General features: G+C 39.3%; 1 protein-coding gene across 3 annotated transcripts in view; it reads left to right on the forward strand.

Annotated features, from left to right (window-relative positions):
* SLC25A26 (solute carrier family 25 member 26) overlaps window positions 1-16,917 on the forward strand; it is a 143,127-nt gene that overhangs the window by 99,481 nt on the left and 26,729 nt on the right. For all 3 annotated transcript variants that reach the window (XR_003796619.1, XR_003796620.1, XM_029242209.1), the window contains one exon: window positions 10,027-10,071. Coding sequence is in view for 1 of the 3 variants with exons in the window: in XM_029242209.1 (XP_029098042.1) it covers window positions 10,027-10,071 (45 nt within the window). In the remaining 2 variants the exon portion in view is untranslated. The remainder of the gene's footprint in view (window positions 1-10,026; window positions 10,072-16,917) is intronic.

Below are 16,917 nucleotides of genomic sequence, written 5' to 3' on the forward strand. Positions count from 1 at the left end.
TCTTTCCACTTTATTCCTAATATTCCATTGTATGAATATACCACAATTTGTATAGCTTTTCTTCCGTTGATGGACATTAACCATTGTGATTAAGGCTGCTTTGACATTCATGTACAGATCTTATTGTGGACATATATTGTCATTGCTCTTGAATAAATACCTAGGAGTGGAATTTCTGGATCAAATAAAAACTTATTTTAAGTTCCCATTGTCAAAATCTGAGAGTTGTGGTTGCTCCACACCCTTACGATGATTTGGTTTTGTCAGTCTTTTTTATTTCAGCCAGTTTAGTGGTTGTTTAATGGCACCTCAATGTGTGCTTTTTAAAAAACAGTTTTTAAATTGTGGTAAAATAGATATCACATGAAATTTGTTAGTTTAACCACTTTAGGTATACACTGCAGTGTAATTGACAATATGGTGCAGTCATCAGTACAATCTACTCCCCAACTTTTTCATCATTGCAAACAGAAACTCTACTCATAAAGCAATTACTCCCTACTCTCCTCTTTCCTGAGCCCCGTAACTTTTAATCTAGTTTTTGTCTAAGTTCGCCTATTCTAGCTATTTCATGTAAATGGAATCATAGAATATTTGTCCTTTTGTATCTGGCTTTTTCACGTAGCATGATGTTTTCAGGGTTCATCCATCTTGTAGCATACATATATCAGAACGTCATTCCTTTTCATGACTGAATAATATTCCACTGTAGGGACAGACCACATTTTGTTTATCCATTTATTTGTTGATGAACACTTGGGTTATTTGTATTGTCAGTAATGCTGCAGTGAAGATTGGTGTACAGGTATCTGTTTGGGTCCCTGGTTTTGGCCGTATACCTAAGAGTGGAATTGCCAAGTTGTATGTTTAACTTTGGGGGGAAACACCAGATTGTTTTCTCAGTGTGTTTTAATTAACACTTCCCTGATGACTAATGATGTTGAATATCTTTTTTGTGCTTATATTAGTGATTTGTGTAACTTTCTTTGTGAAGTGCTTGTTCAAGTCTTTTGTGCATTTTAAAAATTGGGTTATTTGTTTTTCTTTCTTTTTATGATTGAGTTTTGAAAGTCCTTTATTCTGAATAGAAGTCCTTTTTCAGATATGTGTTTTGTGAATATTTTCTTTTACTCTGTGGCTTGTCTTTTTAGTAACAATATCTTAAAAAAATTTTTTTTAATTTAAAATTTGTGATAAAATACGCATAATACATACCATTTTAACCATTTTGAAGTGTACAATTCAGTTGTGTTGTGTTTTTACATTGTTGTGCAGTTGTTTTCAAAACACTTTTCATTTTGCAAACCTGAAACTCTTAAACTTGTGTAATAATCGTTAAACAACAGCTCCCCTTTCCCATCTTAACCCAGCTCCCCTGCCCCCTGGCAGCCACCATTCTACTTTGTGTGCCTATGAATTTGACTATGCTAAATACCTCATATAAGTGGAATCCTTCAATATTTGTCTTTTTCTGACTTTATTTCACTTACCATAATGTCCTCCAGGTTCATCTGTTCTGTAACGTGTCAGAATTACCTTCTTTTTAAGGCTGAATAGTATTTTGTTGTATGTATATTCCATATTTTGTGTATCCTTTCATCCATAAGTGGACACTTGGGTTGCTTCCACCTTTTGGCTGTTCTGAATAATGCTACTATGAAAATAAATGTACAAATCTCTCTCTGAGACCTTACTTTCAGTTCTTTAGTGTATGTACCCAGAAGTAGAATTGCTGAATCACATGGTAATTCTATTGTTAATATTTTGAGGAACTGCTGTACTGTTTTCCAAGTGGCTACTCCATTTTACATTCTCACCAATACAGGACGGGGTTCCAGTTTCTCCACATCCTTGTCCATACTTGTTTCCTTCCTCCCTCCGTCCCTCCCTCCCTCCCTTCCTCCCTTCCTTCCTTTCCTCTTTCCCTCTCTCTTTCTTTCATAGTAGTTTCATAATGAGTGATATCTCATTTTGGTTTTGATTTGCATTTTCCTAATAATTAGTAATGTTGGGCATCTTTTCATGTGCATGTTGGCTATTTGTATATCTTTTTTGGAGAAATGTCTATTCAAATCCTTTGCCCATTTGAAAAATAGGATTTTTTGTTACTGTTGAGTTGTAGAAGTTGTTTGTGTATTCTGAATATTAACTCTTTATCAGATTGATGATTTGCAAATATTTTCTCCCATTCCATAGGTTACCTTTTCAATCTGTTGATTTTGTCCTTTGATGCAAAGTTTGAAATTTTAATGTAGTCCCATTTGTCTAGTTTTGTTGCCTGTGGATTGGTGTAATATCCAATAAATCATTGCCAAATCTAATATCATGAAGGTTTTCCCCTCTTCTAAGAGTTTTATGGTTTGGGGTCTTACATTTAGATCTTTGATTCATTTGGAGTTAATTTTTTGTATATAGTGTAATGTAAGGGTCCAACTTGATTCCTTTGCACGTGAATATACATTTTCCTAACACTACTAGTTGAAGAAATTGTCCTTTCCCCATTGAGTGGTGTTTGCAGTCTTGTCCAAGATCATTCGAACATATATGCAAGGATTTATTTCTGGGCTCTTCATTCTGTTCCATTGTCTGTATGTCTGTGTTGATGCCACTACCACCCTGTTTTGCTTACTATAACTTTGTAGAAGTTTTGATACTCTCAGTGCTCCTGTCTCTGAGATCCAATCTTACTTGAGAATCAAACTGCTCACACTCACCTCCTTCCCTATTTTATTTTGATACTCTTGTGTCCACTTAGTGCTTTCTTTGGAAAGATGTTTTTGGAATTTTAGTATGGTTTATAAACCTGAGGAGTGAGTCACTTTAAATTTTTTCTACTTTTAGGTTACTTTCCTTTATTAGGTATACATTCTGCTCTCTATGTACAGTGCATGTCAATGAATTATAGTTGTTAAATTTAAAAATCAATATTTATTATTAGAAAGCTTTCCTGGTATGTCAGATGGCAGCAGACCAGATTTGAATGGGTCTCACCTTTTTCTTTTTTTTTTTTCTTTTTTAAAGAATAGTAGTCACTTTGGGGCAAAATGTTGTCAGGTCTTCAAATTCACTTGTCCTTGGTTACCACTAGGCTTGGATGGAAAAAGGGACAGAGTATTTAACAGGAGAACTGGCTTTATTATCTTTGCAACACTAGAATGGAAAACCTGAAATCAAGCACAGAAATTCGGGCACTGTCTTGCAACAGAAAGGAGACTCCCCTTTGCGTCACTTGTAGGATCCGTTGTGTTCTTTGCAGTTTATGATCAAGTCTTATTTTTTAAAACGTATTGGTATTCTAATTTGATCCGTCCATTGAGCCATAGAATTCTAGAGCTAAATGATACCTTAGAAATCATATCTTCATATCCCTTCAGTTATATTATATATCACATTATTATTTGTTAAAGGACTATAAGGTTATAGGCATTTATTTTAAGATCATAGGATTATAAGCATTGATTGGCTTCAAGGATAATCTAGTCCAAACACTTGGTAATAGGTAAAGCGTGCTCATAATGTAATTTTGTACCTTCTTTATTTCATTAGTACTGCCCAACACTTCCATTGCCTGTTTACCACTCAGCTTTCACTTTCTCCACTTCACATGGAATCCTCACATGCACTCTCGTATGGAATTATTGCTATGTTTATTACTAGTGGAATCCATGTTGAATTTTAGCAGTTTTTTTCCCCTCTACATCTGCCTCTTTGATGGGAGCTGAGTTTACTGTTGCTCACTTGTTAGGGCTCTGGGTCTTAACAGCCTTATTCAAACAAAACATCTTAAATGGAGGTATTAAAAAGGTCACAACAGTGAGCCATTTTGTAACTTTTGGTGCAATAAAATGGGTATGTTGTGTTTTGGAATATAAGACCTCTGAGTGCAGCTATTCATTTCATTCATCTATAAAACATTTTAGAATAACAGCTTACATCTGTATGGGGTTTAAAATTCCACGTTTTGAAGAAACATCACTGTTGTGAAACTCCAAACATCACTGTTGTGAAACTCCAAACCAGACATGGGGAGGGAACTTGCCTTCTGACTGGCCCATGTTCTGTAGAAGCTGGGAGAAGAATTTGTTTTAGCCGTGGAGCCATATTTGCTGGCAGTACTACTGTCACATGAGTGGAACACATTTTCATTATGTCTTCATATTGTAAATGACAAGGCATTCAGTAAGATTTTGACTTGAAGAATGTTTGAAACATTTTTACACATCAGGAGTTTATCTTATGAGGAATATTTCATTACCAGAAGCCAGAAATATTTAATTACCTGAGACGGTCAATTAATCTTGTTTTAGAGTGAAGTTGGGATTTGCTTTCGGCTCACTTTTTAAAATAAATACTCAGTAGAACAGTTTTGGCCATTTCAAATGTGTGATTTTTAAAATTACTTCTTTAAATTGAAGGAACAATTTAATGAATAACTTTTAATAGAGGAAAATGGGCAAAATGTCCATCTACAGGATTCAAAATCTGGTATTATTTATTAAGTACCAAAAGAGTGCCAATAACATACAATTCAGTTTTATGGGTTATTTTAATCAAGAAGTGAAGAAGGCTAACATTCAGTAAGTTACAATAAGTTTTAAGTTACAGGCCTTATTACAGTAAGTTATAAGACCTTTTTTCATCTTACAAGTGTGAAATATAAGCCGAGGACTAGACGGCCTCACAGGTGAATTCTGTCAGACATTTAGAGACGCACTAACACCTATTCTTCTCAAACTTTTCCAAAATACAGCAAAGGGAGGAACAGTCCCAAACTCATTCTATGAGGCCACCATCACCCTGATACCAAAACCAGACAAAGATGTCACAAAAAAAGAAAACTACAGGCCAGTATCAGTGATGAACATACATGCAAAAATCCTCAACAAAATACTAGCAAACAGAATCCAACAACACATTAAAAGGTATGATTACACCATGATCAAGTAGGATTTATCCCAGGAATGCAAGGATTCTTCAGTATATGCAAATCGATCAATGTGATACACTATATTAACAAATTGAAGTATAAAAACCATATGATAATCTCAATAGATGCAGAAATAGCTTTCAACAAAATTCAGTACTCATTTATGATAAAAACTCTCCAGAAAGTGGGCATAGAGGGAACTTACCTCAACATAATAAAGACCATATATGACAAACCCACAGCCAACATTGTTCTCAATGGTGAAAAACTGAAACCATTTCCACTAAGATCAGGAGCAAGACAAGGTTGCCCACTCTCACCACTGTTATTCAACATAGTTTTGGAAGTTTTAGTCACAGCAATCAGAGAAGAAAAAGAAAGAAAAGGAATCCAAATCGGAAAAGAAGAAGTAAAACTGTCACTGTTTGCAGGTGACATGATACTATACATAGAGAATACTAAAGATGCTACCAGAAAACAACAAGAGCTAATCAATGACTTTGGTAAAGTAGCAGGATACAAAGTTAATGCACAGAAATCTCTTGCATTCCTATACACGAACGATGAAAAATCAGAAAGAGAAATTAAGGAAACACTCGCATTTACCATTGTAACAAAAAGAATAAAATACCTGGGAATAAACCTACCTAGGGAGACCAAAGACCTGTATGCAGAAAACTATAAGACACTGATGAAAGAAATTAAAGATGACACAAACAGATGGAGAAATATACCATGTTCTTGGATTGGAAGAATTAACATTGTGAAAATGACTATACTAGTCAAAGCAATCTACAGATTCAGTGTGATCCCTATCAAACTACCAATGGCATTTTTCACAGAACTAGAACAAAAAATTGCACAATTTGTATGGAAACATGAAAGACCCCGAATAGCCAAAGCAATCTTGAGAAAGAAAAATGGAGCTGGAGGAATCAGGCTCCCTGACTTCAGACTATACTACAAAGCTACAGTAATCAAGACAGTATGGTACTGGCAGAAAAACAGAAATATAGATCGATAGGATAGAAAGCGCAGAGAGAAACCCACGCACATATGGTCACCTTATCTTTGATAAAGGAGGCAAGAATATACAATGGAGAAAAGGCAGCCTCTTCAGTAAGTGGTGCTGGGAAAACTGGACACCTACATGTAAAAGAATGAAATTAGAACACTCCCTAACACCATACACAAAAATAAACTCCAAATGGATTAAAGACCTAAATGTAAGGCCAGACACTGTAAAACTCTTAGAGGAAAACATAGGCAGAACACTCTGTGACATACATCACAGCAAGATCCTTTTGACCCACCTCCTAGGGAAATGGAAATAAACACAAAAATAAACAAATGGGACCTAATGAAACTTCAAAGCTTTTGCACAGCAAAGGAAACCGTAAACAAGACCAAAAGACAACCCTCTGAATGGGAGAAAATATTTGCAAACGAAGCAACCGACAAAGGATTAATCTCCAAAATATACAGTCAACTCATGCAGCTCAATACCAAAAAAACAACCCAGTCCAAAAATGGGCAGAAGACCTAAATAGACCTTTCTTCAAAGAAGATATACAGATTGCCAGCAAACACATGAAAGGATGCTCAACACTGCTAATCAGTAGAGAAATGCAAATCAAAACTACAGTGAGAGGGCTTCCCTGGTGGCGCAGTGGTTGAGGGTCCGCCTTCCGATGCAGGGGACGTGGGTTTGTGCCCCGGTCCGGGAGGATCCCACATGCCGTGGAGTGGCTGGTCCCGTGGGCCATGGCCGCTGGGCCTGCGTGTCCGGAGCCTGTGCTCCACAGCGGGAGAGGCCATAACAGTGAGAGCCCTGCATACCACAAAAAAAACCCAAAAAAAAACCCACTACAGTGAGATAGCACCTCACACTGGTCAGAATGGCCATCATCAAAAAATCTACAAGCAAAAAATGCTGGAAAGGGTGTAGAGAAGAGGGAACCCTCTTGCACTTTTGGTGGGAATGTAAATTGATACAGCCATATGGAAAACAGTATGGAGGTTCCTTAAAAAACTAAAGATAGAACTACCATATGACCCAGCAATCCCACTACCTGGCATATACCCTGAGAAAACCATAATTCAAAAAGAGTCACGCGGACTCCCCTGGTGGCGCAGTGGTTGAGAGTCCACCTGCCAGTGCAGGGGACACGGGTTCGTGCCCCGGTCTGGGAAGATCCCACATGCCACGGAGTGGCTGGGCCCGTGAGCCATGGCCGCTGAGCCTGCGCGTCTGGAGCCTGTGCTCCGCAACGGGAGAGGCCACAACAGTGAGAGGCCTGCGTACCGCAAAAAAAAGAGTCACGCACCACAATGTTCATTGCAGCACTGTTTACAATAGCCAGGACATGGAAGCAACCTAAGTGTCCATCGAGAGATGAATGGATAAAGAAGATGTGGCATACAATGGAATATTACTCAACCATAAAAAGAAATGAAATTGAGTTATTTGTAGTGAGGTAGATGGACCTAGAGTCTGTCATACAGAGTGAAGTAAGTCAGAAATAGAAAAATATTGTATGCTAACACATATATATGGAATCTAAAAAAAAACAAAATTGTTCTGAAGAACCTAGGGGCGGGACAGGAATAAAGACACAGATGTAGAGAATGGACTTAAGGACACGCGGCAGGGGAAGGGTAATCTGGGACGAAGTGAGAGAGTGGCATTGACATATACACACTACCAATTATAAAATAGATAGCTAGTGGGAAGCAGCCGCATAGCACAGGGAGATCAGCTTGGTTGCTTTGTGACCACCTAGAGGGGTGGGGTAGGGAGGGTGAGAGGGAGATGCAAGAGGGAGGGGATATGGGGATATAAGTATACGTATAGCTGATTCACTTTGTTATACAGCAGAAATTAACACAGCAATGTGAAGCAATTATACTCCAATAAAGATGTTAAAAAAATGTGAAGTATTTACATTCTTGTTAAAATGTGACATATTTACAGTTGGGCGGAGACAGTACAAAGAAAATTAAAGTCATCTCTAATCCCACTAACCGTTAGTCCTCTTTGGTATTTTATTACATCTTATAAATTTCAAAAAATGGCGGTCCAGTGGTTAGGACTCATCACTTCCACTGCAGGGGTCCCAGGTTTGATCCCTGGTTGGGGAACTAATATCCCACAAGCATGCAGCGCAGCCAAAAAAAGAAATGAAAACTACAGTCCATCTTTTGGGTTTTGATAATTTAATTGAAAATACAGCATTTTAGTGTCAGAATGGACAGTGTCAGATGCTTTCATGTTTTGGTGACAAAAAAGCTCAACTAAGTTTGTCTCCTATTATGGAACTTTGATGTACAGGATGGGGCGCTTGCTTATTTATGAAGATGACAATATTCCATGAGATTTTAGTTTGTCAACTTAAACTAGTTTATTGACATTGATTTTTTTTTTTTTTTTCCTCTCTCACTGCCATTTCCTGCCTGAATGGAAGTCAGATTTTTCTTTCTGTGACCACTGTCAAGCCCAGGACCATCATTTCTTCCAGCAGAATAAGACAGATGATGCTAGACTCTTAATTTCTGGTTGACTATAAATATTTTGGAAGTAATTTAGTGCTCTTAATTCATGGGAAGGTAAATACCCATTAATCCCTTCAACATTGTGGTCTCTGACACATACACATACACACACACACACACACACACACACACACTCACTTACACTCGCATACCCCTATGCATATTGTTTTTGATCAAAGTCCACGTTTACTTTTCACTTACAACTGAACTGGATACAGAGCAACTATACTGGGGCCACGACCTGCTTGAGCAGCATCATCCCTTACGTAGGCCCAGTGGATAGTGTGTGGATATTATTACCTAGGCTAGTGGGTAGGGTCCCCTGGAGTTCAGGTGTTTTTATTTTAGGAAATATGGAGGGTGGGGTTCTATTTTAGAATTTTAGAAAGTTTAATGAAAAGCACATAGATTATACTGGGGGTGAATTTATATGCAGGCAAATCCAATAAGATGTCTTTTAGGTAGAGTAGTAGTCAGACAGGGGCCTGTAGTCAGATTGTCTGGGCTTTTTACTTCCTGTGTGCTTTAGGCAAGTTAAACAGCATCTCTGAACCTCCATTTCTTGATCTGTAAAATGGGGATGGTAATAATACCCATCTTAAAGGGCTGTTGTGAGGATTCGGTGAAATAAAAGCTATGCAGTGCTGATTGGCACAGTGCCTGGCATGTGAAAGGTGCTTGGTAACAATTCTAGCTTATTGCTGTACAGCTAATTGTAAATCCTTAGTCTAAGTATGCTGACTGTCTTCACTGCTAGAGATGACTCTTCTCCCTGACCAAGCTTGAGACTAAATCAGGCTGTCAGGCCCAACTGTTTAGAGCCCTCACTCCTCCACATTGAGAAGCCCTTCCTTCCTTCCCACGCCCGTGTTCTGTCCCCAGACCTTGCTTCTCAGCTTCCTCCTGCAAGTGGCTCTGTCTGCTCCTCTTCTTTCTCTCCTCCCATCCACCTGCCTTGTCCCCTCTGTCCTTCCTCACTCCTCTCCCTCCCCTCTCTCCCTCTCCTTTCCTTCTCTCTGCCCTCCTCCCCTTTTCCGCTCTTCCCTTTCTCCTTTCTTCCCCTTCCCCTCCTTTCCTCCACTACCCCCTTCCTGTGCTCCCCCTCCCCCACTCTTTCTCCCCCTCCCAGCTTCTCTTTTCAACCCTGACACGTGGCCCGCTGAGCAGCAGACAGCTCAAACTCTTAAGCGGGAAAATGTCACATCTTTAAAGTCTTCATTACCTGTGATGGAAAATACTTATTTTCCTATTTCTTTAAGCAGCCTGACACTCTTCATATTGAGCTTCTCTTTCAGTTTCAAGAGGGCATCACTTTATGTCCCTTGGGCTCAAAAACTTAGTAGATTTTACAGGCAGTTACCGTTTAACTCTGTTTCTAAAAACTATGCATCCTGTACTTATAAATTTAATGGTAGCTTTATTATGTACATAAAGTTAAAATGAAATAATGTTTCTGAATAATAATTATAGGTTCATATAGTCATACTAAGCAAACTGATCTTTCCTGCCTAATTTGTTTGATTTTTTTTTTTTTTTTTTCTCTTCAGATTCCTTTCTCATTGGTCCAGTTTCCCCTGTGGGAGTCCTTAAAAGTAAGTTTTCCAATCTTCATATAAAACTTCTCTCTAATTATCTTATGATCATTAATACCCAGTAGTTTCGGTGTGGAATAGTAGAATATAATATTGAGTAGCGGTTTAAAAACTCAAAACTATTAGGAGTTGGAAATGTTTTGTGAGTGGGATTTACATGCCAGTTCAGTGTTTTAAACTTGTTTAGGTGTCTGTGGTCTGGGAAATAAGCAGAGCAGGCATAACTGACATCCTGAGATGTTTAGGAAAAACTTTGCTTTCTTCTGTATTGTAACTCTTTTTCCACCCACTTGAATTTTATTTCAGTTCGCTCTGTGTGTGTGTGTGTGTGTGTGTGTGTGTGTGTGTGTGTGTGTGTGTAGAGGTTAAGGGATAACAGTGAGGGTAAATGGAAAAGGAAGGAAAGCAAGGCTCTGAATATTTGTAGGCCTAGAAGGCCAAGACCTTCCCACCCACATCTAATGGTGGATGGGAGTGGGGAGGGGCTTGGTTTCTGAAGGCCCCTTCTGTCTTTCCTGCTCACCAGGCCTAGGACCCCTCAGTGAGAAGGAGCAGAGTGTGGGGAGTTGTGAGTCAGCGTTGGACTCATATGTTTAAAAACAAACAATTAAATGAAAATTTGAAAGCCTTTGTTCAAAACATGCAGACATTGTATTTGTTTTTCATCTCCTGGTGCAATGATTTCAAAAATTGCGGCTCACGGTATGAATTATGTGGTGTTTGCCAGCATTTTAAAGACAACAACAAAAGGGAAAATAATAGCATCTTATGAGGTAAGGTTAAGCCTTGCTTTGTCACACTTCAGTGTTGCGTGTACATATATACATGCGTCTGTGTACTGGGTCGCAATGTGAAATGTATTTCTCACTGTGGATAGTGATCAAAAGAATCTGAAAACCCTTGTTCAAATGAAAATGGTTTATAAATGACCAAACTGTAAAATGGCAAAGTACCTAGGTAGGCATTTGATAATACAAAAAATAAAGGAATTACTCTCATAATTGTATAGCGTTAGTCATCACGGAGCGCTCAAAGAAAATGTCTTTGGAAGAATAACAGTTACTTGGACTCTGAAAAATATTCTGTTGAAGTTACATACTAAGGATAATAAAATGAGACAAAACATTATTCATAAAAATAAACTCAGCAATAAGTATTGAGAAATACTTCTTATAAATGATCTGATTTTAAGGAGTAGTACAGTTCATTTAATGCAGATTTTGGGATCTTTCATGGTTGTTTGTTTGTTTTTGTCTTTCCTGCTTTCCGTGTGGCACACGGTGAAAATGGATTTCTCTGGCAGTGTTTCCGGGTGTGATGTAACAGCTATCCAATGAGAAGGTCACATTCCATAAGCATAACACCTCTCTATTTTTGTGTATGACAAAAGACAATGGAGCAACAGCTGTCCAGCAAACAAGACTCACTTTATTAGTGTCTCAATAAGCAGCATTCACGTGGCTTCTGCACTGTATCTAAGACACTTAGGCCCAGTTTCTGCACAGGAATGTTTTGAGGCCCAAAGAGGGAAAAAGCATGGGATTTGTTTCTTTGCAGTATTCAGGACATTTGCAGTATGCTAGCTAGTTAAGAAATGTCTAGGCTTCCTTGGTGGTGCAGTGGTTAAGAATCCACCTGCCAATGCAGGGGACACGGGTTCGAGCCCTGGTCCGGGAAGATCCCACATGCTGCGGAGCAACTAAGCCCGTGCGCCACAACTACTGAGCCTGCGCTCTAGAGCCCGCGAGCCACAACTACTGAGCCCACGTGCCTAGAGCCTGTGCTCCGCAACAAGAGAAGCCACTACAACGAGAAGCCCTCGCACCACAACGAAGAGTAGCCTCCGCTCGCCGCAACTAGAGAAAGCCCGCGAACAGCAACCAAGACCCAGTGCAGCCATAAATAAATGAATGAATGTATGTATGTCTAGAATTTTTCAGAGTAATCATAGATAACAATGTTGAGCTTTAATACTTTTCTTTGAGCCAATGTTAAGATGCCATAGTTTTTTTTTTTTTTTTGTCGGATTTATTGAGGAATAATCTTCATACAGGAAAACTCCTTTTAAGTGTACATTTTTACAGGTTTTGAAAAATATGACTACCACCCTAAACAAAATGTAATATCATCACCCTTTTCCAGAATATCATATAAATAGAATCACACACTGTGTAGTATTTTGTTCTTGGCTTCTTTCATTTAATATGAAAGAAGAGATTCATTCCTGTTTTATCCCGTACCAGTAGTTTGCTCCTTAGTGGTGCTGAGTAGCATTTCATTGTGTACACGTACTATAATTTGTTTAGCCAGTTACTAGTTGATACACGTTCGAGTTGTTGATGATTATGGATGAAGCTGCTACAAATGCTTGTACGTGGGTATTTGAATGGATATATGGTTTTGTTTCTCTTGGGTAAGTACCTAGGAATGGGATTGCTGGGTCATAGGGAAAATATAAGTTTAATTTATAAGAAACTGTCACAGTGTTTTCCAAGGTGGCTGTCCCATTTTCCAGCAATGTGTGAGAGTTCCAGTTGCTCTGCATCCATGTCATTGTTTGTTATTATTAGATTAAATAAAACTTTACCCATTCTGATAGTTGTGTAGTGGTATCTCATTGTGGTTTTAATTTGCAGTTCTCTCAGGACTAAATAATATTGAGCATCTTTTCGTATAATAGTGTGTTGTTTATTTTTAAACATCCAAATGTGAAACCACAGTGCTTTGTAAAAGTAGACAATTTTTGGCATGTCTTTTATTTTTGTATTTATGAGTTTATCCATTTACATTTGCTTCTGCAACCGTAGAGACACTGTATTATATGGAAGGGTTTCTCTATTATGTTTATGTGGAAATACTGCTAAGAAAAAATTTTCTCAGCAAGGACTTCGGCAGATTGTGTGCACATTGTGCTATAAGGAGTGGGAATCTGGAGGTAGGGGGTGGCCACTATCATCTTAAACTTATTCTGCCTAAAATCGATGGTATCGCCTTCTAAAATCACTTCCTCCTGCTGTCTCCCTGATTTCTGTTAATCATACTACTATTCTCCTGACCCCTTTGGTCTCAAATCCCAGGTTAAATCTGATCCTCTTTTTCTCTATCACTCACCAAGTTGTGTTCACTCTGACTTTTTGAAACCTGTGGCCTCCTTTTTTTTTTTTAAATCAGATTCTTACTAACTTATGCCTGGACTTAGTTAACACTCATCTGTTCTACACATTGAATTTGTGTGATCTTCCTTAAACATCTCTTTGAAGTTCCCAGAAATGTATAACTTTCTAAAACTCTAAAGCATGAAGTTGTTGGCACTCCGGGATGTCCATACTGTGTCCTTAACTGTTTTTTTCGGTCTCCCTTCCCCTTACACTTTTTTTTTTTTTTGCTTTCCCTCCTTTCCTTCCTCTCCTTCCAACCAGAATAGCCTCCTTACTGCCCCTTTTCTTTGGCTTCCTTCTGCAATGGGCTTTCACGGATCAAATGCTATGCATCTTTTAAAGCCAGCTCAGTTTTTTTCTCGTGCTTGAAGTCTTCCAATCCAGACCCTGAAGGTTTACCCTTATAGCTAACATTTGTCTGTATGGCTGATTGGTATTTATTCGTGTACTGTATTGCATTTAAAACATCTTAGAACTGAGCTTTAGCGCATTCTGATAAGGCCTGAACCCCTTCTATTTATAGAAAAGTGACAGATGCCGTTAGTGTACATGTATTGCCTGCCTGCTGTGAGTTAGACACTGTTTCATTTCACAGCAGTTCAAAGATGAATAAGATGTAGCTGATGCCCTTGAGGAGTTTTTACTCTATCAGAGAAGCACATACCCACAGATAACTCCAAGGTAACATGTCTGTAATTGAAGACCACCCAAGGCACTGTGGGAGCCAGCCCCCCTGACTCCCCAAATCATGTCATTTCACTACCTCATTTCTTATGTTTTCTTTTTTTTTTTAAATAGTACATATGCTTACAAAAAAGATTTAGATGGAAGAACACTAAACACCATAAAGAGGAGGGGAAGTAAAAGGGGTAGGTCATCATATCCAGAACCTCTGAGAAGATCATTTTCCTTTAAGATTTATATTGAGTTTGGAACTTTTCTAGTAGCCCAACAAGAAGAGAAACACGATAGATTACATGGTTCTCTTATCTGACAAATAACCAAAGCTTATTATTTCATGTTGTCCCTTGGCTTTGAATACCCTGTGTATATGGCTGACTTGCACGTTTAAAGCTCTGTCGTGGACCACTTGCTCTGAGTTACAGCCTCACATGACCAACTTCCTAGGTGACACCCTTACTCAGGGTGTCTCAGGGGAACCAGCTCAGAACAGAACACTTGTTTTTTATTCCCCTTCTCCCCAACCTGTTCCTTCCCAGGTGTCTCCTTCTCCGTAAGTAGAACACACGTCTGTTGCTTGCTAAAGTAGAAACTTAAGAATGACTCCACAGTTCTCTCTTTCCCTTATCATCCAGCCCATCAGAACAGTCCACTGTTCTTTTTTTTTTTTACATTTATTTTTATGTTATTATTTATTTTGGGCTGCGTTGGGTCTTTTTTGCTGCGTGCGGGCATTCTGTAGTTGCGGAGAGCTGGGGCTACTCTTCGTTGCGGTGTGCGGACTTTTCATTGAGGGGGTTTCTCTTGCTGCGGAGCACGGGCTCTAGGTGCGTGGGCTTCAGTAGTTGTGGCTCGCGGGCTAGAGCACAGGCTCAGTAGTTGTGGCGCTCGGGCTTAGCTGCTCTGCGGCATGTGGGATCTTCCCGGACCAGGGCTCGAACCCGTGTCCCCTGCATTGGCAGGCGGATTCTTAACCACTGTGCCACCACGAAAGTCCCCAGAAGAGTCCACTGTTCTGATTGAAGCCTCTAACTCATCTCTTGCTTGAGTTGCCACGTTGGCCTCTCCAATGGTCTCTCTGATTCCATTCTCTAAAATATCTTCTCTTCACAACAGCCAGAGTGATCTTTTAAAGAAATAAATCAGATCATACCACTCTCTGCTAAAAGCCTTCAGTGACACCTCTTTGAAAGAAGAGTAAAATCCGGAGTTTAAACTGCGGTTGACAGGGTCCCGTGTCATCCGCCCCTCCTACCTCACCGATCTTATCCCACAGCACCCGCCCACTACACTCCAGCCTCCCCATGTCCACGTCCTGCCCTGCAGTCTGGCTAGCCTCCCTCTGTTCTGTTCGGACTCGCCAGGCTGCTCCTTACCCGAGGGCCTTTAAGTTTGTTGTGCCCTCTGCCAGAAATATTCTTTATTCATTTATTCTACACATTGTTACTGAGTACCTACTATGTGCCTACGGCCTGGGGAATATAGTGATCAACAGGGTTGACAAAAATCCCTCATCAAGCTTTCACTCTGGCTCTTTCCCTAGGCTTTTCTCACGTCCAAATCTTTCTTGTTCTTTAGTCTTAGATCATGTCACTTCAGAGAGGCGTTCCCTGTCCACCCATCTTTAAAGTAGGACCTTCCCATCTTCCCTGCTCAGTAAACACAGCACCTGTTTATTTCCTTTGTAGCATTTAAATAGTTTATTTAGTTATGCACTTATTGACGCCCAAATACTTATAAAAAACACGTTGTGTGTTGAGCAGATATATGCCAGGCACTGTGCCGAGGAGTATATTATATATTCCTTAGCATCTTATTCTCGTGACGTACAACTCAGAGAGACAGGTCCTGTTGTCATCCCCACTAAAACAGGGAAACCAGGGCTCAGAGAGATTGTCTTCCATCTGTCAAACTAAGTCCTCAGTTTTCTGTCCAGTACCCTTTTACTGTGTTAACATTGTTTTTATTACTACAGTCATGATCATTAATAATCATAATATGTAGCGTTTCTCAAAGTTACAGTGTGCCCAGCACTGTGCTAATCACTTTCCATGGATTATCTCCTATTAATCTTCATGGCAATTCTTTGAGGTGGGTGCTCTTACCGTCTTCATTTTGCAGATGTGGAAACTGAAGAAGAGTTTGAGTGCCTTGCCCAAGGCCTCAGGAACACTCAGTGTTAAGGGGTACATCCAGGATTTGAACCCAGACAGTCTGACTCCAGAGTTGATGTCCTTAATTATTTTACACATAACTTTGCACATAGCGGACAATATCTTTAAGAATGTCGTTGCTGTTTCATATGTTCAAAGGTTGGTAAAAAGTTGAGATGGTTGTATTATATCTAATCAGCTTATTTCAGGCATTTCTGCAAATTGTGTTGATTCTTTAACTTGATGACATAAAACTTAAAAGCCCTGGCTACCATATTTCTTAGACCAGCCTCCCTTCCTCCCCTCCCCCAACCCATCCCGGTTCTGCTGTACTTGGGCAAGGGTTAAACAGTGTTTGCTTCAGGAAGGAGTCAGCTCCGAGGGACCGACACGGGGGAGCACAGATAGTTTATGGGGATGAGTGGAGCCAGACTACATTTCCCGCGTGTTTGTGTTTTAATTTCTTGTAGGACTTGGCTTTTTGGAGGAAGAAACTTTGTCTTCTGATCGTTTATATTCTTTGTAGTTCTGACTTTTACACAGCAGGTGTTTATGACTATTTACTAATTGTTTGGAGGTTAGCATTCTTTCTTTTTCAAGGTCAAAGCAAAGTTGGGTAGCTGTATACATTAACCGTTTTATTTAAAAGTAGTTTCTTTTAGAAGTATGATGACAGCTCTAACATACAGATATGTATTCTCACTGAGCCTTTGGCAAACAATACACGTATTTTGAAAGGATATGATAAAATTTCCTATAAGAATGTCAGATTTGTTCTAGTGTCTGAATATATAGAGAAGTGTAGAGGATTATTAAGAATGCTGCCAGGTCTAAGTAGTTTTGCTTGTAGCCAC

The sequence above is a fragment of the Monodon monoceros genome, unplaced genomic scaffold (genome assembly GCF_005190385.1).
Source record: "Monodon monoceros isolate NGI ecotype Baffin Bay Population unplaced genomic scaffold, NGI_Narwhal_1 Super_Scaffold_3, whole genome shotgun sequence".
Lineage (NCBI taxonomy): Eukaryota > Metazoa > Chordata > Mammalia > Artiodactyla > Monodontidae > Monodon > Monodon monoceros.